A 27,492-nucleotide genomic window follows, 5' to 3' on the forward strand; every position below is an offset into this window, starting at 1 on the left:
AAACACGAAATGATCCAAAACATGGGGGTTGGCACACATCTCTTGCTGTGAGGCAGTAATGTCAACCATACTGCCTGCCTTCAAAAAATATACTTAAAATATAGGTAAATTTTTTTATTTTTTTATTTTTTTTTTAGTTTAATGAAATTACCTTAATATATAGTAATAAGAATAGAAATATATTAGTTTTCGCTTTGAATAAGACAGCTAAACTACAGAGCTGTTTGTTTTAAAGAGCATAAAACATTCTAAGTGCCTCTGGCTTTTGTCAGGTCAGAGTTTTTGTTCTGTTTGGAATCCTAGCAACCAGGAGACGCTTCAGTAGTTTTAGCTACTCTGGAAACAAGGCAGTGAGATACACAACAGGCTTTATACACATTTGTTGCTGATCCTTCAAACAGAACATGGAGGCAATAGATGAAAATGATGAGTTCAAAGCTGAATATTTAACAAAGAAATGTCGTCAGCCACATCTCTCCTCTCTGTCTGCATTTTCACATGTACCAGTAGAGAGAAAAAACCCTGAAAACCTGAGTTACTTCTATCAGCAATGTAAGGTAATTCACAATTGAACTAATTTAAACCTGTTGACAGTCACTGATGGAAGACATACTGTATATTTTAGGTTTGATTGGGATTTTCTATATTTTTTTTTAGATCCACCTTTGTTTAAGCTTGCTTTAAAGTAGGGGTGTGCACCGGCCACTTTTCGTGTTTTGTGTTTTGGTTTTGGATCTGGATCTTTCTTCGTGTTTTGGATCTGGATTGGTTTTGCCAAAACCACCCTTCCGTGTTTTGGGTTCTGGGTTTTGTGTTTTGGATCTGTATTTTTTTGAAAAAAAGCATAAAAACAGCTAAAATCACAGAATTTGTGGGTTTTTCTGCTCCTATGCTATTATTAACCTCAATAACCTTAATTTCCACTCATTTCCAGTCTATTCTGAACACCTCACACCTCACAATTAGGGGTGAGCGGGTTCGGATTTCTAAAATCCGAACCCCCCCGAGCCCCCCCGATCCGAGTCCGATCCGAGTCAGGCTCGACTTTTCCCGCCTGACTCGGATCTGAAATCGAGGCAAAACGTCATCATCCCGCCTTCCGAGTCTCGCGGGTTTTGGATCCTATATAAGGTACCCGCGTCGGCGCCATTTTCTCACTCGGCTGTGGACAGTGAAGAGGGAGGGTGGGAGTTAGGGCTGTGTAGTGTAGTGTAGTGTAGTGCTGCTGTTGTCCACTACTTCAAAGTCCATAGGGGCTGGCTGTGTTGTGCTGTGCTGCTGTTGTTAATAGGGGCTGTGTCCACTACTTCAAAGTCCATAGGGGCTGGCTGGACTGTGTTGTGCAGTCAGTTCTCCATAGGGGCTGTGTCCACTCCAAAGTCCTGTGCAGTGTCCCAGTCCTAAAGGAGAGCTGTAGTGTTGTCCAGGGGGTGCTCTGTCCATCAGGGGCGCTCCCCCCAAGTGCTAAAAAAATAATATATTTTCTGTGTTTGTGAATTGTGTGCGCAGTAGCCGCACGTGCATCAACAAAGTAGTGCCAAGCGTGCGCCTGTGTCATAAGTAAAGGGCCGGCTGGCTTGACCGTTAAGGGTGCTGTAACCCCCGAAAGTACACTCCAGTCCAAACCAAAAAAAAAATTATTTTCTGTGTTTGTGAATTGTGTGCGCAGTAGCCGCACGTGCATCAACAAAGTAGTGCCAAGCGTGCGCCTGTGTCATAAGTAAAGGGCCGGCTGGCTTGACCGTTAAGGGTGCTGTAACCCCCGAAAGTACACTCCAGTCCAAAACAAAAAAAAATTATTTTCTGTGTTTGTGAATTGTGTGCGCAGTAGCCGCACGTGCATCAACAAAGTAGTGCCAAGCGTGCGCCTGTGTCATAAGTAAAGGGCCGGCTGGCTTGACCGTTAAGGGTGCTGTAACCCCCGAAAGTACACTCCAGTCCAAACCCCAAAAAAAATTATTTTCTGTGTTTGTGAATTGTGTGCGCAGTAGCCGCACGTGCATCAACAAAGTAGTGCCAAGCGTGCACCTGTGTCATAAGTAAAGGGCCGGCTGGCTTGACCGTTAAGGGTGCTGTAACCCCCGAAAGTACACTCCAGTCCAAACCAAAAAAAAAATTATTTTCTGTGTTTGTGAATTGTGTGCGCAGTAGCCGCACGTGCATCAACAAAGTAGTGCCAAGCGTGCGCCTGTGTCATAAGTAAAGGGCCGGCTGGCTTGACCGTTAAAGGGTGCTGTAACCCCCAAAGTACACTCCAGTCCAAACCAAAAAAAAAATTATTTTCTGTGTTTGTGAATTGTGTGCGCAGTAGCCGCACGTGCATCAACAAAGTAGTGCCAAGCGTGCGCCTGTGTCATAAGTAAAGGGCCGGCTGGCTTGACCGTTAAAGGGTGCTGTAACCCCCGAAAGTACACTCCAGTCCAAACCAAAAAAATATTATTTTCTGTGTTTGTGAATTGTGTGCGCAGTAGCCGCACGTGCATCAACAAAGTAGTGCCAAGCGTGCGCCTGTGTCATAAGTAAAGGGCCGGCTGGCTTGACCGTTAAGGGTGCTGTAACCCCCGAAAGTACACTCCAGTCCAAACCAAAAAAAAAATTATTTTCTGTGTTTGTGAATTGTGTGCGCAGTAGCCGCACGTGCATCAACAAAGTAGTGCCAAGCGTGCGCCTGTGTCATAAGTAAAGGGCCGGCTGGCTTGACCGTTAAAGGGTGCTGTAACCCCCGAAAGTACACTCCAGTCCAAACCAAAAAAAAATTATTTTCTGTGTTTGTGAATTGTGTGCGCAGTAGCTGCACGTGCATCAACAAAGTAGTGCCAATCGTGCGCCTGTGTCATAAGTAAAGGGCCGGCTGGCTTGACCGTTAAAGGGTGCTGTAACCCCCGAAAGTACACTCCAGTCCAAACCAAAAAAAAAATTATTTTCTGTGTTTAGCCGCACGTATATATCAAATCGATATAACATAAATGGAGGACCAAACTTTCTCCGATAAAAATAAAATAGAGAAAGATCAAGAACCACTTCCTCCTAGTGCTGAAGCTGCTGCCACTAGTCATGACATAGACGATAACATGCCATCAACGTCGTCTGCCAAGGCCGATGCCCAATGTCATAGTAGAGGGCACATACAATCCCAAATGGCAAAGTTCAGGAAAATGACCTTGAAAAAGACATTTAAATCAGCTGAAGAGAAACGTAAACTTGCCAATATGCCATTTACGACACGGAGTGGCAAGGAACGGCTAAGGTCGATCCCTAGTATGTTCATGACTAGTGGTTCAGCTTCACATGACGATGGAAGCCCTCCTCCCACTAAAAAAATCAAAAGAGTTAAGCTGGCAAAAGCACAGCGAAGAACTGTGCTTTCTAAGAAGATATCACAAATCCCCAAGGAGAGTCCAAGTGTGGTGGTGGTTGCGATGCCTGACCTTCCCAGCACTGGACGGGAAGAGGTGGCTCTTTCCACCATTTGCACGCCCCCTGCAAGTGCTGAAAGGAGCACCCACAGTCCACTTGCTGATATGCAAATTGAAGATGTCACTGTTGAAGTACAACAGGATGAGGATACTGGTGTAGCTGGCGCTGAGGAGGAAGTTGGCGAGGAGGATTCTGATGGTGATGTGGTTTGTTTAAATCAGGCTCCGGGGGAGACAGTTGTTGTCCGTGGGATGAAAAAGCCCATCACGGTCATGCCTGGGCAGAAGACCAAACATTCCACCTCTTTGGTCTGGCAATATTTCTATCCAAATCCGGACAACAACTGTCTTGCCATATGTACCATATGTAAAGGTGAAATAAGTAGGGGTAGGGACGTCAACCACCTAGGAACATCCTCCCTTATACGGCACCTGCAGCGCGTTCATAAAAAGTTACTGTCAAGTTCAGAAACTTTGGCTAAGACCGTAAGCAGTCCAGGGACACCTAAATCCCGTTGTCCTGTTGTATCCAAGCGCCTGCAAACCACACCGTCAACTCCCTCCTCGTCAATTTCCTCCTTAGTTAGGATCGGAAGTAGTCCTGCAGGCCATGTCACTGGCATGACTGACTCTCCTATCCGGGATTCCTCCGGAGGATCCTGCATTGCTACGCCTACTGCTGCCGCTGCTGCTGTTGCTGCTGCTGGGAGTCGTTCATCATCCCAGAGAGGAAGTAGGAACACCACTACTTTTACTAAACAATTGACCCTCCAACAGTCCTTAGCGAGGAGGATGAAGTACGACAGCAGTCATCCTGAAGCAAAACGTATAACTGAGGCCTTGACTGCTATGTTGGTGTTAGACGTGCGTCCGGTATCCGCCATTAGTGCAGTGGGATTTAGACAATTGATGGAGGTAGTGTGTCCCTGGTTCCAAATCCCGTCTAGATTCCACTTCACTAGGCAGGCGATACCGAGACTGTACAGAAACGTCAGAAAAAGTGTCCTCAGTGTCCTGAAAAATGCCGTTGTACACAATGTCCACTTAACCACGGACATGTGGACAAGTGGAACAGGGCAGACTAAGGACTATATGACTGTGACAGCCCACTGGGTAGATGTATCACCTTACGCAGCAACAGCAGCAGCGTCACCAGTAGCAGCATCTCAGAAATGCCAGCTCATTACAAGGCAGGCTACGCTGTGTATCACCGGTTTCAGTAAGAGGCACACCGCCGACAACCTCTTAGAGAAACTGAGGGAAATCATCGCCCAGTGGCTTACCCCACTTAGACTCTCCTGGGGATTTGTGATATCTGACAACGCCACCAATATTGTGCGGGCATTACATCTGGGCAAATTCCAGCACGTCCCATGTTTTGCTCACACAATAAACTTGGTGGTGCAGAATTTTCTGAAAAGCGACAGGGGCGTGCAGGAGACGCTTTGGGTGGCCCGAAAAATTTCTGGCCACTTTCGCCATTCAGCGACTGCGTGCCGAAGACTGGAGCACCAGCAAACACTCTTGAACCTGCCCCGCCATCACCTGAAGCAAGAGGTTGTGACGCGGTGGAACTCAACCCTCTATATGCTTCAGAGGATGGAGGAGCAGCAAAAGGCCATACAAGCCTATACATCCACCTATGACATAGGCAAAGGAGGGGGTATGCACCTGACTCAAGCGCAGTGGAGAATGATTTCCGTGTTGTGCAAGGTTCTCCAGCCCTTCGAACTTGCCACACGTGAAGTCAGTTCAGACACTGCCAGCTTGAGTCAGGTCATTCCCCTCATCAGGCTTTTGCAGAAGCAGCTGGAGAAAGTGAAGGAGGAGCTAAGACGGAGCGATTCCGCTCGGCATGTGGGACTTGTGGATGAAGCCCTTCATTCGCTTTGCCAGGATTCCAGGGTGGTCAATCTGTTGAAATCAGACCACTAAGTTTTGGCCACCGTGCTCGATCCTAGGTTTAAAGCCTATGTGGTGTCTCTCTTTCCGGCCGACACAAGCCTGCAGAGGTGCAAAGACCTGCTGGTGAACACACTGTCAGCTGAAGCGGAACGTGACACGTCAACGGCTCCTTCTTCATTTTCTCCTGCAACTGGGGCTGCCAGGAAAAAACTTAGGTATCCTAAGCAACCCGCTGGCGGTGATGCAGGGCAGGCAGGACCAAGTTTGGACATCTGGTCCGGACTGAAGGACCTGGCAACAATTTCTGACATGTCTACTGTCACTGCATATGATACTGTCACCATTGACAGAATGGTGGAGGATTACATCGGTGACAGCATCCAAGTAGGCATGGCAGACAGTCCATACCTGTACTGGCAGGAAAAAGAGGCAATTTGGAGGCCCCTGTACAAACTGGCTCTATTTTACCTGAGTTGCCCCCCCTCCAGTGTGTACTCCGAAAGAGTGTTTAGTGCAGCCGGGAACCTTGTCAGCGAAAGGCGTAGGAGGTTGCTTCCACAGAATGTGGAGAAGATGATGTTCATCAAAATGAATTATCAGCTCTTCCAGGGAGACCAGCCTCCAGAAGGTACAGAGGGACCTGTGGTGGTGGATTCAAGTGGGGACGAGTTAATACTTTGTGAGGATGAGGATGTACACACTGAAAAGGGTGAGGAATCGGTGGATGAGGAGGATGAGGATGACATCTTGCCTCCGTAGAGCCAGTTTGTGCAGGGACACATTAATTGCCAGCTTGTTTTGTGGGGGCCCAAACGAACCAATCATTTCAGCCACAGTTGTGTGGCAGACCCTGGCGCTGAAATGATTGGTTTGTTAAAGTGTGCATGTCCTGTTTATACAACATAAGGGTGGGTGGGAGGGCCCAAGGACAATTCCATCTTGCACCTCTTTTTTTTCTTTGCATTATGTACAGTTTGGGGCCTAGTTTTTCAAACTGCCATCCTGTCTGCCACTGCAGTTTCACGCCTAGATGGGTCACGTGTTTGTGCCGCCCACTCGTGTCGCTTAGCATAGTCATCCAGCTACCTCGGTGCAACGTTTTGGACATAAAAACACTATTGTGAGGTGTGAGGTGTTCAGAATAGACTGGAAATGAGTGGAAATTAAGGTTATTGAGGTTAATAATAGCATAGGAGCAGAAAAACCTACAAATTCTGTGATTTTAGCTGTTTTTATGCTTTTTTAAAAAAAAATACAGATCCAAAACACAAAACCCAGAACCCAAAACACGGAAGGGTGGTTTTGGCAAAACCAATCCAGATCCAAAACACGAAGAAAGATCCAGATCCAAAACCAAAACACAAAACACGAAAAGTGGCCGGTGCACACCCCTACTCACAATAGTGTTTTTATGTCCAAAAGGTTGCACCGAGGTAGCTGGATGACTATGCTAAGCGACACGAGTGGGCGGCACAAACACATGGCCCATCTAGGAGTGACACTGCAGTAGCAGACAGGATGGCAGTTTGAAAAACTAGGCCGCAAACAGTACATAATGCAAAGAAAAAAAAGAGGTGCAAGATGGAATTGTCCATGTATAAACAGGACATGCACACTTTAACAAACCATTCATTTCAGCGCCAGGGTCTGCCACATGACTGTGCCTGAAATGATTGGTTCGTTTGGGCCCCCACAAAACAAGCTTGCAATTAATCTGTCCCTGCACAAACTGGCTCTACGGAGGCAAGATGTCGTCCTCATCCTCCTCATTCACTGATTCCTCACCCTCTTCAGTGTTGTGTACAACCTCATCCTCACAGAGTATTAATTCGACCCCGCTGGAATCCACCACCAAATGTCCCTCTGTACGTTATGGAGGCTGGTCTCCCTGGAAGAGTTGATAATTAATTTTTATGAACATCATCTTCTCCACATTTTGTGGAAGCAACCTCCTACACCTTTCGCTGACAAGGTTCCCGGCTGCACTAAACACTCTTTCGGAGTACACACTGGAGGGGGGGCAACTCAGGTAAAATAGAGCCAGTTTGTACAGGGGCCTCCAAATTGCCTCTTTTTCCTGCCAGTACATGTACGGACTGTCTGACATGCCTACTTGGATGCTGTCACTGATGTAATCCTTTAACAGACAGACGCACACTTGTCGCTGCTGCTTTGAGGATGCAGGTGCGGCTACAGCCCACACAATTCACAAAGACAGAAAAAAAAGAAGAATTTTTTATTGTTTGTGGAGCGCACTTTGAGGGTTACACCACCCTTTAACAGACAGACGCACACTTGTCGCTGCTGCTTTGAGGATGCAGGTGTGGCTACTGTGCATACATTTCACACACAAACACAGAAAAAAATAAGATTATTTTATTTTGGTTGGAGCGCACTTTGGGGGTTACACCACCTGTTAACAGACAGACGCACGCTTGTCGCTGCTGCTTTGAGGATGCAGGTGGAATGTAGACGGGATTTGGAACCGGGGACACACTACCTCCATCAATTGTCTAAATCCCATTGCACTAATGGCGGTTACCGGACGCACGTCTAATACCAACATAGGAGTCAAGGCCTCAGTTATACGTTTTGCTTCAGGATGACTGCTGTCGTACTTCATCCTCCTCGCTAAGGACTATTGGAGGGTCAATTGTTTAGTAAAAGAAGTGGTGTTCCTACTTCCTCTCTGGGATGATGAACAACTCCCAGCAGCAGCAACAGCACTAGGAGGAAATGGTTTTTGATCTTTCCCTATTTTATTTTTGTCGGAGAAAGTTTGGTCCTCCATTTATGTTATATTGATATATACGTGCGGCTAAGGCACACACAAACACAGAAAATAATTTTTTATTTTTGTTGGAGACTAGTGCACTTTGTGGGTTACCCCACCCTTTAAGAAATGAGCCAGCCGGCCCTTTACTTATGAGACACAGGTGCACGCTTGGCACTGCTCCTTTGTTGATGCACGTGCAGCCACAGAGCACACAATTCACAAACACAGAAAATATTTTTTTATTTTGTTTGGAGTGCCCTTTGGGGGTTACAGCACCCTTTAACGGACAAGCCAGCCGACCCTTTACTTATGGGACACAGGCACATGCTTGGCACTGCTCCTTTGTTGATGCACGTGCAGCCACAGTGCACACTATTCACAAACACAGAAAATATTTTTTTATTTTGTTTGGAGTGCACTTTGGGGGTTGCAGCACCCTTTAGCGGTCAAGCCAGCTGGCCCTTTACCTATGACACAGGTGCACGCTTGGCGCTACTTTGTTGATGCACGTGCGGCTACTGCGCACACAATTCACAAACACAAAAAAATATATATTTTTATTTTTTTTGGAGTGCACTTTTGGGGGTTACAGCACCCTTTAACTGACAAGCCAGCCGGCCTTTAACTTATGGGACACAGGCGCACGCTTGGCACTACTTTGTTGATGCATGTGCGGCTACTGCGCACACAATTCACAAACACAGAAATAATTTTTTTTTTTGCACTTGGGGGGAGCACCCCTGATGGACAGAGCACCCCCTGGACAACACTACAGCACCCCTTTAGGACTGGGACACTGCACAGGACTTTGGAGTGGACACAGCCCCTATGGACAACTGACTGCACAACACATTCCAGCCAGCCCCTATGGACTTTGGATGAGTGGACACAGCCCCTATGGACAACAGCAGCACAGCACAACACAGCCAGCCCCTATGGACTTTGGAGGAGTGGACACAGCCCTATGGACAACAGCAGCACAGCACAACACAGCCAGCCCCTATGGACTTTGGAGGATTGCACACAGCCCCTATGGACAACAGCAGCACAGCACAGCACAACACTACACTACACTACACAGCCCAGCCAGCCCTAACTCCCACCCTCCCTCTTCACTGTCCACAGCCGAGTGATAAAATGGCACCGACGTGGGTACCTTATATAGAATCCAAAACCCGCGAGACCCAGAAGGCGGGATGATGACGTTTTGCCTCGATTTCAGATCCGAGTCAGGCGGGAAAAGTCGAGCCTGACTCGGATCGGCCTCGGATCGGGGGGGTTCGGATTTCAGAAATCCGAACCCGCTCACCCCTACTTTAAAGCAATTCAAAAGAAATCATTTTTTTTTACATTTTAACAGTCATATGTAATACCGATCACTCTGTGCAGCATTTACTGTATTACTAGTGGTATCACATTATAATGCTTCAATATATGGGGTCTATTTATTCTAGTGAGATCCCTATGTAAAAAGCCCCCACAGCTGGCGATAGCTATAGTTTGGTGTTGCTGGTAATAGTTTAAACATTAAAAAAACATATTTTTGTTTTCTATTTTTGATATTTATAATATTTTTTACTTGTTAAAAATAATGCCTGCAGAGTCTGACTCTGCAATGTTAGTGCGCATGAGTGAACTGTGTTCATGCGTGCGTACACAGATACCGATGTCCTACAGAAGGATCCGAAAACATCCCTTTTTGTTGCAACTCGGTCCTACTTCCCATAGGTAGGGAGCGGGCATCGGGAACCTATGCCATCTGAAGATGCAGTAAGTTCTTGCTGTCAATTTCCAAAAATTTTGTAGTTTCAGGTCCATCCTGAAAGGTACACAAAGGTATTACCTTTGTAGTGAATGCCCCCATAGTTAATTTCCGCAAAAGTAGGGAAAATTTTAATTTTCAACTGCTTTTGTATAAATTAAAGTATACTGAATATACCCTCTTGTTTCAACTAGTGTGAATTGTATTTAAGGGTTGAATCTCACTGGTTTAAATGAGAGTGTGCAATCACTCCAAATTAAAATCATTGATTTTTAGGAGTAAAATGGCAGAGGATTTCACATGAGCATTCAAACCACCTAGACTTTTAGACCAGCATTGCAAAATCATTAAAGCATGTTCTACTAGAATACAAAACTGTAGGGAAGATCAATTAATTTAAACTGTTTCACTAATAAATAAAAACCTCAAGCAAACGTCGCTTCAGCTTAAGATTAGTAATGAGTGATAACAAGAATATTACTTGTTGATAAATCCAGGCCTAAAGGTGGGTGCACACCTGACAGATATATCTGCAGATGATGGTCGTTCATACACACTGAACGACCATCATCTGCATGCTGCAGCAGCTCAGGCCGGACTGGGGACGGGTAGGGGGCGTGACCTAATCATGGAAGGCATGGCCACGCCCCCTTCAGAAAAAATATATTAGTTTTCAGTTTGAATAAGACAGCTATCGCGGCTCTGCACGCTGGGGAGGGGGGCACTGTGTGCCCCTCAGCCCGTGCACAGCTAATGGGGGGTGCGATCAGCGTGATCGCTCCCCCCTTTGGCATAGGTGACTGCTTGGGCTACTGCTTTAGCAGCCTCGGACAGTCTCCCAGTGGAGCCCAGCCCACAGCAGTGTGTGCTGGGCTGCTGTGGATGGGGAGCTGTGCCGTACCCGGGTAAGTAGTACCCACTCGCGGCTGCCCCCCCTCTCTGCACCCCTGTGTACGGGCGATCGGCTGATCGCCTGTACACACTTGCCAATGGACAGATACTGTGGACCTCATTCAGAGTCGGTCAAAGCGGCCGCACGGTCGTATGGGAAAAGGGGCCGGATATTCAAATGATTCCCTCGCAAGTTGCGTCCCTAAGATCGGATCGGTAGCTGGCCGACCAAGGGGAGGAAGTGGCCGGAATTCAAAAAAATACGCCCCCTTCTCGTACGCATTGCACGTCATCTCCGGGCATATAAGGATTAATCGAGACCATCGAGAACCATCGGAACTGGTCGTAGAGCTTAAGGTTGACCATACCCTCTCTTAAGCTCTACGATCATGTCAGTGTAAAAACCTCCCATGTCACATGTGCCATGACGCTACTTTGTTAATTATGCACTCCCATAAACCGTATGCACTCCCATAAAACGCCGTTCGCATAATTAGGCACGCCTGCGTTCGGATCTCCACTCCCCCGTTTTCAAGCACCTTCCCCTGTTACCACCCACAAACGCCTCAATCTATCACTCAAACTACCGACCTGGCTGTGTTCAAGGAGAGAGAAATTTGTGATCGTAGCGGCTAGTTTGCGCACGCGCATTGCGAACTTTACGCATGTGCAGTATAGCGAACATCGGTGGCGTACGACCGTGCGGCAGCTTCGACCGACTCTGAATGAGGTCCAGTATGTCTGCAGACATATCTGTTCATTGGCTGTGCAGCACAGCCAATGCGATATGTCTGTGAACGATGTTGTTCACAGACATATCGTCTGTACACACTGGCCGACGGAGGCACGGTATATTGGCCGATCAATTGATCGGCCAATATATCGGCCAGTGTGTACCCAGCATAAGTTCTCTAAGTCTCTGAGAGCCTTTGTTAGGTAATCTAGGAAAATCATCAATTCTTTTGCATAGTGCACTTTCTATTATCTCTGGTGAACCATAGTACTCATCAAGTATATCCCAGATCATTTTAAGGCCAGACTCTGTGTGGTCTATATTGACCACCCTGATCCTTTAGCTTTTGTCCGCAGACTCATTACCAAGCCATTAAATTAAAAGGTCTATCTGCTTACTATATGAAAGGTCTAAACCTCATATTGCATTTTGGAAGGAGGATCACCAGGCTCTGAAGCTCTCAGGATGATCATTGAATTTTGAAAGTCTGTTTGTTACCAGATCCAGGTGTGAGAGATTTTTAGTCTATTCTCTAGGATATGCTATTGGTGTATTAACTTGGTGAGTACAGACGTGTCCTTGCTCATCTAGCCTCAATACACCACGCAGTGCGATATGCCTGGCGTGAGTGAGACGCCAGGTCCCATGCAACTCTGCTGTATCTCCAGGAGAAAAAGTAAGTAATTATGGAGAGGCTGTCAGCTGGAAGATAAATATCTGTGATCATTGTTTCTTAATGGCCTATAAAGCCACACTTCCTTCTCTACAGTACCATTATCCATACACATGAGCTTATGTAATAGGTGCCGAGCTGCAGCCACTGCAGAAACTCCTGTGAGTGTTCCTGCATTTTTAAAGCGGCAATCATTTTAAAGGTGAAGCCAAGCTGTTTTTGCCTTTAAAATGATTGCCACTTTAAAATTACCCTATTACAAAGCTCTGTATCTTTTGGCTACTAATGCCCAAGAAACACTGTTGTATGGAGCAGCCCCTTGAGGCTTAGCTGAGGTGAATGTTGTGTAGGGTGATTCAACACTCTTGCATGAAAGATGTGGGAAAGAAGTGTTTTAATGGATATATTTACTGAGTACTGTAAGATTTCATATTAAATGATGTATGAGATAAAATACATTACTGTGTGAGTGATTCAGCCAGTCAGCTGAAAGCATACTTGCCTACTCTCCTGAGAGATGCAGGAGGCACCCAAGTTTTCGGGTTGCCCCCCCGCTTCCCTAAAAGAGTAAGCAGATCTCCAGCATCCTGCCCACTTCCTAGTGAGGTGGGCAGAATGAGGACATTTTACAAGAAATTTACAGGTTCTTATGGAGGAGGCGGGGCTAAAGGGACCCACAAATCGCTAGTTTATCCTGAAAAGGGGTGGCTAATGATGTTTATATTCTGTCCCTACCCCCCTGATGCTGAGTGCAGCATCTCCTCTCCGGGCTGCTCCAAAAGAAGGTTTGTGAAAAGTCGATTAGTATGGCTGAAAGTAATGTGAAGAGGTTAGGGGGTGAGATATGCTCAGTGATTGGAATAGTGCAAAAAACTGATAATTTATTACGTCTTAGGCCTTTTTGTAATTTTCTGTATACAATAGACCAGTTGTTACAGGGCACCGGACTCTGAGGTGCACTTACCGGGTCCGGCGACACTGGACTGTCAGGCAGCTGGCGAGGAGTTCAGGGCACCCGTTGCCGATGCTTCCGGCTCCCTCCAGCGGCTGTGACAGGCGGCTGTGCCTCTCCTAGGAGCACGCGCGCCATCCTGTTCTAGATTTAAATGGTCAGGCACGCCAAACACTAATCGCATTTAGCACGGGATTTCAAGTCCGGCGGTTCGATTCCCGTCAGCGGCAGCCAGACAGGAGCAGAATGCGAAGCAGCGGAAGCCCGACAGCACTGGAAATCCGATCGTGGCTAGGTAAGTATCTGCTAACCTAACCTAGCCCCCTAACCCTAACCCTCCTTAGGGGTGCCTAACCCTAACTTCCCCCCAAGTGCCTAACCCTAATCCCTCCTCTAAGTGCCTAACCCTAACCACCCCCTTCCCCGCTTCCTAAACCTAAGTCCCCCGGGGGGGTGCCTAACCCTAAGTCCCCCCCCGGGGGTGCCTAACCCTAACCCTCCCTCCCCCTAGCCTAACCCTAACCCTCCCGGGGGGGGTGCCTAACCCAAAGTCCCCCCGGTAGCCCTAAACCTAACCCTCCCCCCGCGGCTGCCCGCTCGTGGCGCCTGGCATCACTACGATCGTGATGCTGGGCGCCGGTCTCCCGGCGTCGGGGAAATGCGGGCGTCTACATCGAGACGCCCGTCATTTCACCCATGCTGGGATGAGACAGTCGGGAAGCCGGCTGCCGGTATTTAGGCAGTTGGCTTCCCGACTGCTTCCCGGTCCTTTCCCTGTCTTTTTTAGTACAGACATATAGGTCAAACACATTGCTTTCCTGCAGTGCCTGTATAAAAACAATCCACTTGCACATAATGTTCTAAGAAAAACAATGGTACTTACAAATTCGAGATTAAATCGAAATATTGACATATGTCACAACTTTACTTATATTTCATTTACTATCTTCAAAAATATTTCAGATATAATATTTGTATAAAGCAATTAAATTATTGTTGATCACATTGTTATAAATGTTTATACATGTTACACATGTCTCATATATAATGTTACGTAGGCATCAAGATCTGATAAAATCAGAATTACAATTTCTGTCAGTTCAGTTAATAAGTGTTACTATTTGTTTCCTCCGTTCCTATTATAGGAAGAATATATTCCAACGTATGACTCTATATTTAAAAGACCACAAGGTTATAATGAAAAACTTCACCGGGATGATAGGAAGTATGCAAAGCATAACAGTTTGGATCTTTATACGGAGGTACTAATAATTTTAATATGTATCATCTGTCCATAAGGAACAAAAATAATTGCGGTAAGCAGGGATAAAATTTATATTGATTAGATGCTAGCAACTATCCCAGTGACACAGTTGGCGACATCAGTACATGTGATTACAGGCAAAGAAAATAAAAATAAAACTGCAAGTCAGTAGACATCTGACATCATCCTGACAGCACAAATCTACACAGAGCTCCCAAGCCAATATTTTCCATACACAGGGCTATTTTTCTGAAAAACAGGTTCGGGAACTATAGGTACTGGGGTGGAGCTATAGAAAACAATTATATATACTGTACATTATATATACTAGCGATTTTATGGTTATGTGTATACAGATTTTTGCACACTATTTGATCCTTTCATCCAACATTGATTGGATATAGGTTTTTAATTGGAGGGTGTATTATTATTTAGTATGGGAGGTTCTTGAGGTGGACACTGGGTATTTATAGGAGTTAGTCTCATAACTAGTAGGTTGGGATCGAATTGTAGATATGCTATAACCCTGCCATGCTGTGATTCAATAAAGGTGATTTTGTGAAGACTGGTGAGTGCACCCCAGTTTTTAAATTTCTGTCTCTCTCTCTCTCTCTCTCTCTCTCTCTCTCTCTCTCTCTCTCTCTCTAGTATTTAGAAAAGAAGGCACTCAAAAGGGACTTTAAAGTAAAACTTAACTAATGGAAAATACATTTTGGGCCAGGACATTACATCATAATTAATGAGAGGTTCAAGAACTGAGTTCCTGCTGAAAAATAGCACTATCCATACACATTAGAGTTACAACCCGCTACTTATTTTTTTTATTTGGTACTACTATTTTTATATTTGGACAAAATTTGTATAGTGTAAAAACAAAATCAGGGAAAATGTGTCCCAGAACAATTTTTTATTTATTTAAGTTTAGAATTTAAACATAATTTCAGTGGTTTGCAACTTTGAATGTTAATGTTATTTCAGGCATAGCTTTTGAGCAAAATCAGAATAAATCATTTCTGAACAAGTATTACAAGTTGAAGAAGGTACAGTATATTTCTAGGAATACACAGCAGCAAAGGCTCCTTTGTTCTGTATAATGCGATACATCCCAAAGCTTTATATGTCTCTAGGTAAATGTAAAAATGTGTCCTTAATGTCTGTGCACCCCATTGATGGGAAATTGTATATGGATGCTAAAGAAAGATTACATTAATCAATAAGGCTGCCATTATGGGGCCCAGTACAGAGGAAACAGACAGGGTTCCCCTCAGGGGCTTAACTTGGTATTTGAAGGCCCCATAGCAAAAGTTTGTAAGGGCCCCTATGTACCTATCAACGGTGAAGAATGTATGTATGTGACACATGTAACTTTGACAAGGACGATGGGTCCCCCTCAGCTCAGGGCTCCATAACAGCTGCACCCCTTGCACCCATAGTAGTTATGCCTGAAGCCTCCCTCGTCCTCCCCCATCCTCTGGCCCATTGGATGCAAAGGTCCAAAAAGGCCTGGCATCCAGAGTAAGTACATGGTATGATGCCCCTTCCCACAAGACATACAGTACACTGTCCAAACACTCCAAGAAACTTTTTTGAATAACAATCCTCCTAATTACAAAATTTATACACTAAACTTGAGAGCTATCAGTGATAGTGTGATTTGTGAGCACCTTGTCATTCAGTTACATCTGTATTTATTTAACACACATTTCTCAATATAGCCACACATTGCAGTCAGGCACCTTACACATGGAGCTATTCTATTTACACCTACATAGGAAGCTGGTAATTCTAACTATATGAAGCTAGGTGTAATCGTCAGGGGCACCAAGAGGGGGGGAGGGGGGATGGATTGGGTACCGGTTGGATCTGCGAACCTAGTATATATTTTACTTTTTGTGAGGGGGTCTGGCCACACCTGAGTTGACAACACCCCATCCAAGTATCCAGTATAAACCATTGCAGCTAAACAGATCTATGCAGTGTGCAGCCACATATCCACTTCCCTGCAGCCATACACTGACTACATTTGCTGCAATGGTCTGATAAATACATGACCAAACAACTGCATGTCATGCTCTTTGCAAAAACCATTCCAAACTTCATCAAAACTATGTTGGCATATTGAAATGGCTTTTTCTGGCCGAACATATCGTAAGGCCGATTGGTAAGTGTACACACTTACCAAAATCAGGTGTTTGGTGAGTCTGTCAGTCATTTGTCTAAGTGTGTACCCCACATTACTCAGACATTGGCTCACTGATGAGGTCATCAGCAGCTGTAGGTCCTCTCATCAGCACCAGCTGTAACCCCCCCAGCCACGTTTCCTTCATAGTCTAATCACTAAAGTAATGCTGTATTTTTAAGGAATCATTATGTGTTTCTGTCACAGTAATATGCACCAAAATGATAATCATCTTTTTCAGTTGGTTTGCATTAGCTGTATATGAAATGTTAGATGTTAATAATCCACTATTACCTAGTTACTATCTGGTGCAAAACTATAAAGACTGCTTTATGTTTTGAAAGTACATTAATTATAAGTATATTTTTCCCATTACATTAATGCATATATTTTTTCTATACTTATTTTTAATTTAGAAAAAAAAGTTTATTTATAAAACTGCTGTTGACAAAATGTGAATATTCTGACTTCAAATTGTGATATCCTTTGTAGGAAATATCTCGCCCTGTGCCAGTATTGAGCTCTTCCGTATATGGACGACACCTTCAGCACCATGTAGACAAAGTTAATAGAGATCATGTTAGGATTGGGTTGGTACGCTTGGACTTCTACCGTAAGAATGGAATAAGTAAATCTGTGGAAGAAGGTTACGGTTCCATAGTTCCATCATGAGGCTATAGAGAAGTAAACCCATTCAGCATTGCATAGAAATGAATTAAGACTGTAAACATAACATTATTAGCCTTTTCATAGAATGACTGAGATCCATGCAGGGCACGATTCCCCATATTAATAAGTACAGTTAGCAAATTAAATTCTGTAATTCTCTACGTTTTATACAAGTACAGTATGTAGTAACCATTTTTCAGTAAAATTTATGTTGTATGGCTTGTGTAAAATACTAATATCAATAAAAGCATATAAAATCAATTTAAACATTAGTTGTTAAATAAACCTTGATTTTAGATTTAAAGATTTTGGGATGAATCATACTCTCTGCACGAGCAAGAGCAGCAATATAGCGCACTTGTGGTACCTCCAGACTCGCTGACTTTTGTTCACAGCCCTTTAGGGCTGCATACAAAAATATGTGTGTCTGTGGTGACATCATGTGGGGATAGTTACCCATTCTTATACTCTTTATAACAGACGTGTTTACCGTCTGTGTGTGTGTGTAAGAAGTGTCAAAGAAAGACTAGCTTTGCAACTGGAGTGAGGCACACATGCTATTGTTTTCACCAGGTATAAACCTGGCGCAGAGCTGGAAGCATCTGGACATGTGTCTGACTCAGCATGTACTACACAAGATGAGCCATTTTGTGGGATGCATTTTATGGCTGCATTTTTAAAGTTCTATTGGACCAAATGACAATGAGTGAATCCAGGATTTTTTTTCGGAGACGTATATAACTAGTTCCCTTTTATAGATTTGACAATTAGTAAATTGTTATATAAATCACACAGCATAGTGATTTAAATCAATATTCATGAATATTGTTCTTTAGTAAATCCCCCAAATTTAATGTTATACATCTCCTTATCCCTGAGTATATAGTAAATGCATTAATAGTTCTGACATCATCAAATAAACTTACTAAGCATTAAGGTTACTGCTAATTTCAAACAGATGGGCTTCACCAATGATTTGGAGTAGCCAAATATTATTATTATTATTATTATTATTATTATTATTATTATTATCCTTTACTTATATGGCGCCACAAGTGTTCCACATCACCTTACAAAGTACATGGACAAATAAGTGAACAAGAATCCAGTGACTTACAGCAGTGCCGAAACTAGGATATATGTCACCCGGTGCAAGGCAGTGATTTTGCGCCCCCTCCCTTCCCGCACCTGGATTTTGTCCTTCCTCCTAAGGCAGTGCACTACTCAGATGTCCCTGGTATAGTGACTTACATTATTTCACACACCATAATGACCATTACACATTATGCCACTCACTGTAATGCCTATTACCAAAGTGCCACTTACATATTTGCCCGACACCAGTTTATGCCCCACAGTAAGGCTTCTAATAACTTTAAAATTACCTGCTCATTGCCAGGGGGTTTCAAGCTCATTGTCAGGGGTTTTATGCTCATTACCAGGGGTTCCTTGCTCGTTGCCAGGGGTTACATGCTCGTTGCCAGGGGGTTTAACGGGAGAAGATGCAACTTTCAGCATATTCTCCCGGCAGCGCCAGTGTTCCTGGCATTTCCGGGAACGCTGTGTGCATTGTGCTGGTCTAACAGACACTAGAGGTCCAGTAGAACCTCTAGCATGTCTCCTCCTCGGATGGCCGTTTTCTGAATCTGCAGCCCCCAAGACACCGCGAGTCAGCCCTTTTTCACCCCCTGCATTCCAGCACCCGGTGCACGTGCACCTCTAGCCCCCCCACCTAGTTGCGGTCCTGCTTACAGTACAGTACTGTGCAGGACAAAGACATGGTTTAGACTAGGGGTGTGCACCGGCCACTTTTTGTGTTTTCTGTTTTGGTTTTGGATCTGGATCTTTCTTCGTGTTTTGGATCTGGATTGGTTTTGCCAAAACCACCCTTCCGTGTTTTGGGTTCTGGGTTTTGTGTTTTGGATCTGTATTTTTTTGAAAAAAAGCATAAAAACAGCTAAAATCACAGAATTTGTGGGTTTTTCTGCTCCTATGCTATTATTAACCTCAATAACCTTAATTTCCACTCATTTCCAGTCTATTCTGAACACCTCACACCTCACAATAGTGTTTTTATGTCCAAAAGGTTGCACCGAGGTAGCTGGATGACTATGCTAAGCGACACGAGTGGGCGGCACAAACACGTGACCCATCTAGGCGTGATACTGCAGTGGCAGACAGGATGGCAGTTTGAAAAACTAGGCCCCAAACTGTACATAATGCAAAGAAAAAAAAGAGGTGCAAGATGGAAGGGTCCTTGGGCCCTCCCACCCACCCTTATGTTGTATAAACAGGACATGCACACTTTAACAAACCAATCATTTCAGCGCCAGGGTCTGCCACACAACTGTGGCTGAAATGATTGGTTTGTTTGGGCCCCCACAAAACAAGCTGGCAATTAATCTGTCCCTGCACAAACTGGCTCTACGGAGGCAAGATGTCATCCTCATCCTCCTCATCCACCGATTCCTCACCCTCTTCAGTGTGTACATCCTCATCCTCACAGAGTATTAATTAGTCCCTGCTGGAACCACAGGTCCCTCTGTACGTTCTGGAGGCTGGTCTCCCTGGAAGAGTTGATAATTCATTTTATGAACATCATCTTCTCCACATTTTGTGGAAGCAACCTCCTACGCCTTTCGCTGACAAGGTTCCCGGCTGCACTAAACACTCTTTCGGAGTACACACTGGAGGGGGGGCAACTCAGGTAAAATAGAGCCAGTTTGTACAGGGAACTCCAAATTGCTTCTTTTTCCTGCCAGTACAGGTACGGACTGTCTGACATGCCTACTTGGATGCTGTCACCGATGTAATCCTTTAACAGACAGACGCACGCTTGTCGCTGCTGCTTTAAGGATGCAGGTGCGGCTACAGCCCACACAATTCACAAAGACAGAAAAAAGAAGAATATTTTTATTGTTTGTGTAGCACACTTTGAGGGTGTCACCACCCTTTAACAGACAGACGCACGCTTGTCGCTGCTGCTTTAAGGATGCAGGTGCGGCTACTGCCCACACAATTCACAAAGACAGAAAAAAAGAAGAATATTTTTATTGTTTGTGTAGCACACTTTGAGGGTGTCACCACCCTTTAACAGACAGACGCACGCTTGTCGCTGCTGCTTTGAGGATGCAAGTGCGGCTACATCGCACACAAGTCACAAACACATTAAAAAAATTGTTTTTTATTTTTTGGAGCACTTTGAGAGTTACATCACCCTTTAACAGACAGACGCACGCTTGTCGCTGCTGCTTTAAGGATGCAGGTGCGGCTACAGCCCACACAATTCACAAAAACAGAAAAAAGAAGAATATTTTTATTGTTTGTGTAGCACACTTTGAGGGTGTCACCACCCTTTAACAGACAGACGCACGCTTGTCGCTGCTGCTTTGAGGATGCAAGTGCGGCTACATCGCACACAAGTCACAAACACATTAAAAAAATAGTTTTTTATTTTTTGGAGCACTTTGAGAGTTACACCACCCTTTAACAGACAGACGCACGCTTGTCGCTGCTGCTTTGAGGATGCAGGTGCGGCTACAGCCCACACATTTCACAAAGACCGAAAAAAAAAGAACAATATTTTAATTGTTTGTGTAGCACACTTTGAGGGTGTCACCACCCTTTAACAGACAGACGCACGCTTGTCGCTGCTGCTTTAAGGATGCAGGTGCGGCTACAGCCCACACAATTCACAAAGACAGAAAAAAGAAGAATATTTTTATTGTTTGTGTAGCACACTTTGAGGGTGTCACCACACTTTAACAGACAGACGCACGCTTGTCGCTGCTGCTTTGAGGATGCAAGTGCGGCTACATCGCACACAAGTCACAAACACATTAAAAAAATAGTTTTTTAATTTTTGGAGCACTTTGAGAGTTACACCACCCTTTAACAGACAGACGCACGCTTGTCGCTGCTGCTTTAAGGATGCAGGTACGGGTACAGCCCACACATTTCACAAAGACCGAAAAAAAAAGAACTATATTTTAATTGTTTGTGTAGCACACTTTGAGGGTGTCACCACCCTTTAACAGACAGACGCACGCTTGTCGCTGCTGCTTTAAGGATGCAGGTGCGGCTACAGCCCACACAATTCACAAAGACAGAAAAAAGAAGAAGAATATTTTTATTGTTTGTGTAGCACACTTTGAGGGTGTCACCACCCTTTAACAGACAGACGCACGCTTGTCGCTGCTGCTTTGAGGATGCAAGTGCGGCTACATTGCACACAAGTCACAAACACATTAAAATTTTTTTTTATTTTTTGGAGCACTTTGAGAGTTACAACACCCTTTAACAGACAGACGCACGCTTGTCGCTGCTGCTTTGAGGATGCAAGTGCGGCTACAGCCCACACAATTCACAAAGACAGAAAAAAAATGAACAATATTTTAATTGTTTGTGTAGCACACTTTGAGGGTGTCACCACCCTTTAACAGACAGACGCACGCTTGTCGCTGCTGCTTTAAGGATGCAGGTGCGGCTACAGCCCACACATTTCACAAAGACAGAAAAACAAAGAACAATATTTTAATTGTTTGTGTAGCACACTTTGAGGGTGTCACCACCCTTTAACAGACAGAAGCACGCTTGTCGCTGCTGCTTTGAGGATGCTGGTGGAATCTAGACGGGATTTGGAACCGAGGACACACTACCTCCATCAATTGTCTAAATCCCACTGCACTAATGGCGGATACCGGATGCACGTCTAACACCAACATAGCAGTCAAGGCCTCAGTTATACGTTTTGCTTCAGGATGACTGCTGTCGTACTTCATCCTCATCGCTAGGGACTGTTGGAGGGTCAATTGTTTAGTAAAAGTAGTGATGTTCCTACTTCCTCTCTGGGATGATGAACAACTCCCAGCAGCAGCAACAGCACTAGGAGGAAGTGGTTCTTGATCTATCCCTATTTTATTTTTATCGGAGAAAGTTTGGTCCTCCATTTATGTTATATTGATATATACGTGCGGCTAAAGCGCACACAAACACAGAAAATATTTTTTTATTTTTGCTGGAGAGTAGTGCACTTTGTGGGTTACACCACCCTTTAAGATATGAGCCTGCCGGCTCTTTACTTATGGGACACAGGCGCACGCTTGGCGCTGCTCCTTTGTTGATGCACGTGCAGCCACAGTGCACACAAGTCACAAACACAGAAAATATATATTTTTTTGTTTTGGAGTGTACTTTGGGGGTTACAGAACCCTTTAGCGGTCAAGCCAGCCGGCCCTTTACTTATGACACAGGCGCACGCTTGGCACTACTTTGTTGATGCACGTGCGGCTACTGCGCACACAATTCACAAACACAGAAAATTATTTTTTTTTTGGTTTGGACTGGAGTGTACTTTGGGGGTTACAGCACCCTTTAGCGGTCAAGCCAGCCGGCCCTTTACTTATGACACAGGCGCACGCTTGGCACTACTTTGTTGATGCACGTGCGGCTACTGCGCACACAATTCACAAACACAGAAAATTATTTTTTTTTGGTTTGGACTGGAGTGTACTTTGGGGGTTACAGCACCCTTTAACGGTCAAGCCAGCCGGCCCTTTACTTATGACACAGGCGCACGCTTGGCACTACTTTGTTGATGCACGTGCGGCTACTGCGCACACAATTCACAAACACAGAAAATTATTTTTTTTTTGGTTTGGACTGGAGTGTACTTTCGGGGGTTACAGCACCCTTAACGGTCAAGCCAGCCGGCCCTTTACTTATGACACAGGCGCACGCTTGGCACTACTTTGTTGATGCACGTGCGGCTACTGCGCACACAATTCACAAACACAGAAAATTATTTTTTTTTTGGTTTGGACTGGAGTGTACTTTCGGGGGTTACAGCACCCTTAACGGTCAAGCCAGCCGGCCCTTTACTTATGACACAGGCGCACGCTTGGCACTACTTTGTTGATGCACGTGCGGCTACTGTGCACACAATTCACAAACACAGAAAATAATTTTTTTTTTGGTTTGGACTGGAGTGTACTTTGGGGGTTACAGCACCCTTTAACGGTCAAGCCAGCCAGCCCTTTACTTATGACACAGGCGCACGCTTGGCACTACTTTGTTGATGCACGTGCGGCTACTGCGCACACAATTCACAAACACAGAGAATAATTTTTTTTTTGGTTTGGACTGGAGTGTACTTTCGGGGGTTACAGCACCCTTTAACGGTCAAGCCAGCCGGCCCTTTACTTATGACACAGGCGCACGCTTGGCACTACTTTGTTGATGCACGTGCGGCTACTGCGCACACAATTCACAAACACAGAAAATAATTTTTTTTTGGTTTGGACTGGAGTGTACTTTCGGGGGTTACAGCACCCTTAACGGTCAAGCCAGCCGGCCCTTTACTTATGACACAGGCGCACGCTTGGCACTACTTTGTTGATGCACGTGCGGCAACTGCGCACACAATTCACAAACACAGCAAATAATTTTTTTTTTGGTTTGGACTGGAGTGTACTTTCGGGGGTTACAGCACCCTTAACGGTCAAGCCAGCCGGCCCTTTACTTATGACACAGGTGCACGCTTGGCACTACTTTGTTGATGCACGTGCGGCTACTGCGCACACAATTCACAAACACAGAAAATAATTTTTTTTTTGGTTTGGACTGGAGTGTACTTTCGGAGGTTACAGCACCCTTAACGGTCAAGCCAGCCGGCCCTTTACTTATGACACAGGCGCACGCTTGGCACTACTTTGTTGATGCACGTGCGGCTACTGCGCACACAATTCACAAACACAGAAAATAATTTTTTTTTGGTTTGGACTGGAGTGTACTTTGGGGGTTACAGCACCCTTTAATGGTCAAGCCAGCCGGCCCTTTACTTATGACACAGGTGCACGCTTGGCACTACTTTGTTGATGCACGTGCGGCTACTACGCACACAATTCACAAACACAGAAAATAATTTTTTTTTTGGTTTGGACTGGAGTGTACTTTTGGGGGTTACAGCACCCTTAACGGTCAAGCCAGCCGGCCCTTTACTTATGACACAGGCGCACGCTTGGCACTACTTTGTTGATGCACGTGCGGCTACTGCGCACACAATTCACAAACACAGAAAATAATTTTTTTTTTGGTTTGGACTGGAGTGTACTTTGGGGGTTACAGCACCCTTAACGGTCAAGCCAGCCGGCCCTTTACTTATGACACAGGCGCACGCTTGGCACTACCTTGTTGATGCACGTGCGGCTACTGCGCACACAATTCACAAACACAGAGAATAATTTTTTTTTTGGTTTGGACTGGAGTGTACTTTCGGGGGTTACAGCACCCTTTAACGGTCAAGCCAGCCGGCCCTTTACTTATGACACAGGCGCACTCTTGGCACTACTTTGTTGATGCACGTGCGGCTACTGCGCACACAATTCACAAACACAGAAAATAATTTTTTTGTGGTTTGGACTGGAGTGTACTTTCGGGGGTTACAGCACCCTTAACGGTCAAGCCAGCCGGCCCTTTACTTATGACACAGGCGCACGCTTGGCACTACTTTGTTGATGCACGTGCTGCTACTGCGCACACAATTCACAAACACAGAAAATAATTTTTTTTTTGGTTTGGACTGGAGTGTACTTTCGGGGGTTACAGCACCCTTAATGGTCAAGCCAGCCGGCCCTTTACTTATGACACAGGCGCACGCTTGGCACTACTTTGTTGATGCACGTGCGGCTACTGCGCACACAATTCACAAACACAGAAAATAATTTTTTTTTTGGTTTGGACTGGAGTGTACTTTCGGGGGTTACAGCACCCTTTAACAGTCAAGCCAGCCGGCCCTTTACTTATGACACAGGCGCACGCTTGGCACTACTTTGTTGATGCACGTGCGGCTACTGCGCACACAATTCACAAACACAGAAAATAATTTTTTTTGGTTTGGACTGGAGTGTACTTTCGGGGGTTACAGCACCCTTAATGGTCAATCCAGCCGGCCCTTTACTTATGACACAGGCGCACGCTTGGCACTACTTTGTTGATGCACGTGCGGCTACTGCACACACAATTCACAAACACAGAAAATAATTTTTTTTTTGGTTTGGACTGGAGTGTACTTTCGGGGGTTACAGCACCCTTTAACGGTCAAGCCAGCCGGCCCTTTACTTATGACACAGGCGCACGCTTGGCACTACTTTGTTGATGCACGTGCGGCTACTGCGCACACAATTCACAAACACAGAAAATAATTTTTTTTTTGGTTTGGACTGGAGTGTACTTTCGGGGGTTACAGCACCTTTAACGGTCAAGCCAGCCGGCCCTTTACTTATGACACAGGCGCACGCTTGGCACTACTTTGTTGATGCACGTGCGGCTACTGCGCACACAATTCACAAACACAGAAAATAATTTTTTTTTTGGTTTGGACTGGAGTGTACTTTGGGGGTTACAGCACCCTTAATGGTCAAGCCAGCCGGCCCTTTATTTATGACACAGGCGCACGCTTGGCACTACTTTGTTGATGCACGTGCTGCTACTGCGCACACAATTCACAAACACAGAAAATAATTTTTTTTTTGGTTTGGACTGGAGTGTACTTTCGGGGGTTACAGCACCCTTAATGGTCAAGCCAGCTGGCCCTTTACTTATGACACAGGCGCACGCTTGGCACTACTTTGTTGATGCACGTGCGGCTACTGCGCACACAATTCACAAACACAGAAAATAATTTTTTTTTGGTTTGGACTGGAGTGTACTTTCGGGGGTTACAGCACCCTTTAATGGTCAAGCCAGCCGGCCCTTTACTTATGACACAGGCGCACGCTTGGCACTACTTTGTTGATGCACGTGCGGCTACTGCGCACACAATTCACAAACACAGAAAATAATTTTTTTTTGGTTTGGACTGGAGTGTACTTTCGGGGGTTACAGCACCCTTTAACGGTCAAGCCAGCCGGCCCTTTACTTATGACACAGGCGCACGCTTGGCACTACTTTGTTGATGCACGTGCGGCTACTGCGCACACAATTCACAAACACAGAAAATTATTTTTTTTTTGGTTTGGACTGGAGTGTACTTTCGGGGGTTACAGCACCCTTAACGGTCAAGCCAGCCGGCCCTTTACTTATGACACAGGCGCACGCTTGGCACTACTTTGTTGATGCACGTGCGGCTACTGCGCACACAATTCACAAACACAGAAAAAAATTTTTTTTTTGGTTTGGACTGGAGTGTACTTTGGGGGTTACAGCACCCTTTAACGGTCAAGCCAGCCGGCCCTTTACTTATGACACAGGCGCACGCTTGGCACTACTTTGTTGATGCACGTGCGGCTACTGCGCACACAATTCACAAACACAGAAAATTTTTTTTTTTTTGGTTTGGACTGGAGTGTACTTTCGGGGGTTACAGCACCCTTTAACGGTCAAGCCAGCCGGCCCTTTACTTATGACACAGGCGCACGCTTGGCACTACTTTGTTGATGCACGTGCGGCAACTGCGCACACAATTCACAAACACAGAAAATAATTTTTTTTGGGTTTGGACTGGAGTGTACTTTCGGGGGTTACAGCACCCTTTAACGGTCAAGCCAGCCGGCCCTTTACTTATGCCACAGGCGCACGCTTGGCACTACTTTGTTGATGCACGTGCGGCTACTGTGCACACAATTCACAAACACAGAAAATAATTTTTTTTTTCGGTTTGGACTGGAGTGTACTTTCGGGGGTTACAGCACTCTTTAACGGTCAAGCCAGCCGGCCCTTTACTTATGACACAGGCGCACGCTTGGCACTACTTTGTTGATGCACGTGCGGCTACTGCGCGCATAATTCACAAACACTGAAAATATTTTTTTTTTGGTTTGGACTGGAGTGTACTTTCGGGGGTTACAGCACCCTTAACGGTCAAGCCAGCCGGCCCTTTACTTATGACACAGGCGCACGCTTGGCACTACTTTGTTGATGCACGTGCGGCTACTGCGCACACAATTCACAAACACAGAAAATAATTTTTTTTTGGTTTGGACTGGAGTGTACTTTCGGGGGTTACAGCACCCTTAACGGTCAAGCCAGCCGGCCCTTTACTTATGACACAGGCGCACGCTTGGCACTACTTTGTTGATGCACGTGCGGCTACTGCGCACACAATTCACAAACACAGAAAATATATAATTTTTTTAGCACTTGGGGGGAGCACCCCTGATGGACAGAGCACCCCCTGGACAACACTACAGCACCCCTTTAGGACTGGGACACTGCACAGGACTTTGGAGTGGACACAGCCCCTATGGAGAACTGACTGCACAACACAGTCCAGCC

At 45.4% G+C, this 27,492-nt stretch overlaps 1 protein-coding gene across 1 annotated transcript; it reads left to right on the forward strand.

Annotated features, from left to right (window-relative positions):
• The first annotated feature begins 373 nt into the window (after window positions 1–373).
• Window positions 374–17,463, forward strand: CFAP90 (cilia and flagella associated protein 90). The gene is made up of 3 exons (XM_088442286.1): window positions 374–557; window positions 14,254–14,370; window positions 17,044–17,463. Exons 1-3 carry the CDS (start codon window positions 405–407, stop codon window positions 17,221–17,223), a joined length of 450 nt encoding a protein of 149 aa, XP_088298412.1. The 5' UTR covers window positions 374–404; the 3' UTR covers window positions 17,224–17,463.
• Window positions 17,464–27,492: the final 10,029 nt, after the last annotated feature.

Source organism: Taudactylus pleione, unplaced genomic scaffold (assembly GCF_031769625.1).
Source record: "Taudactylus pleione unplaced genomic scaffold, aTauple2 ptg000309l, whole genome shotgun sequence".
NCBI classification, from domain to species: Eukaryota; Metazoa; Chordata; class Amphibia; order Anura; family Myobatrachidae; genus Taudactylus; species Taudactylus pleione.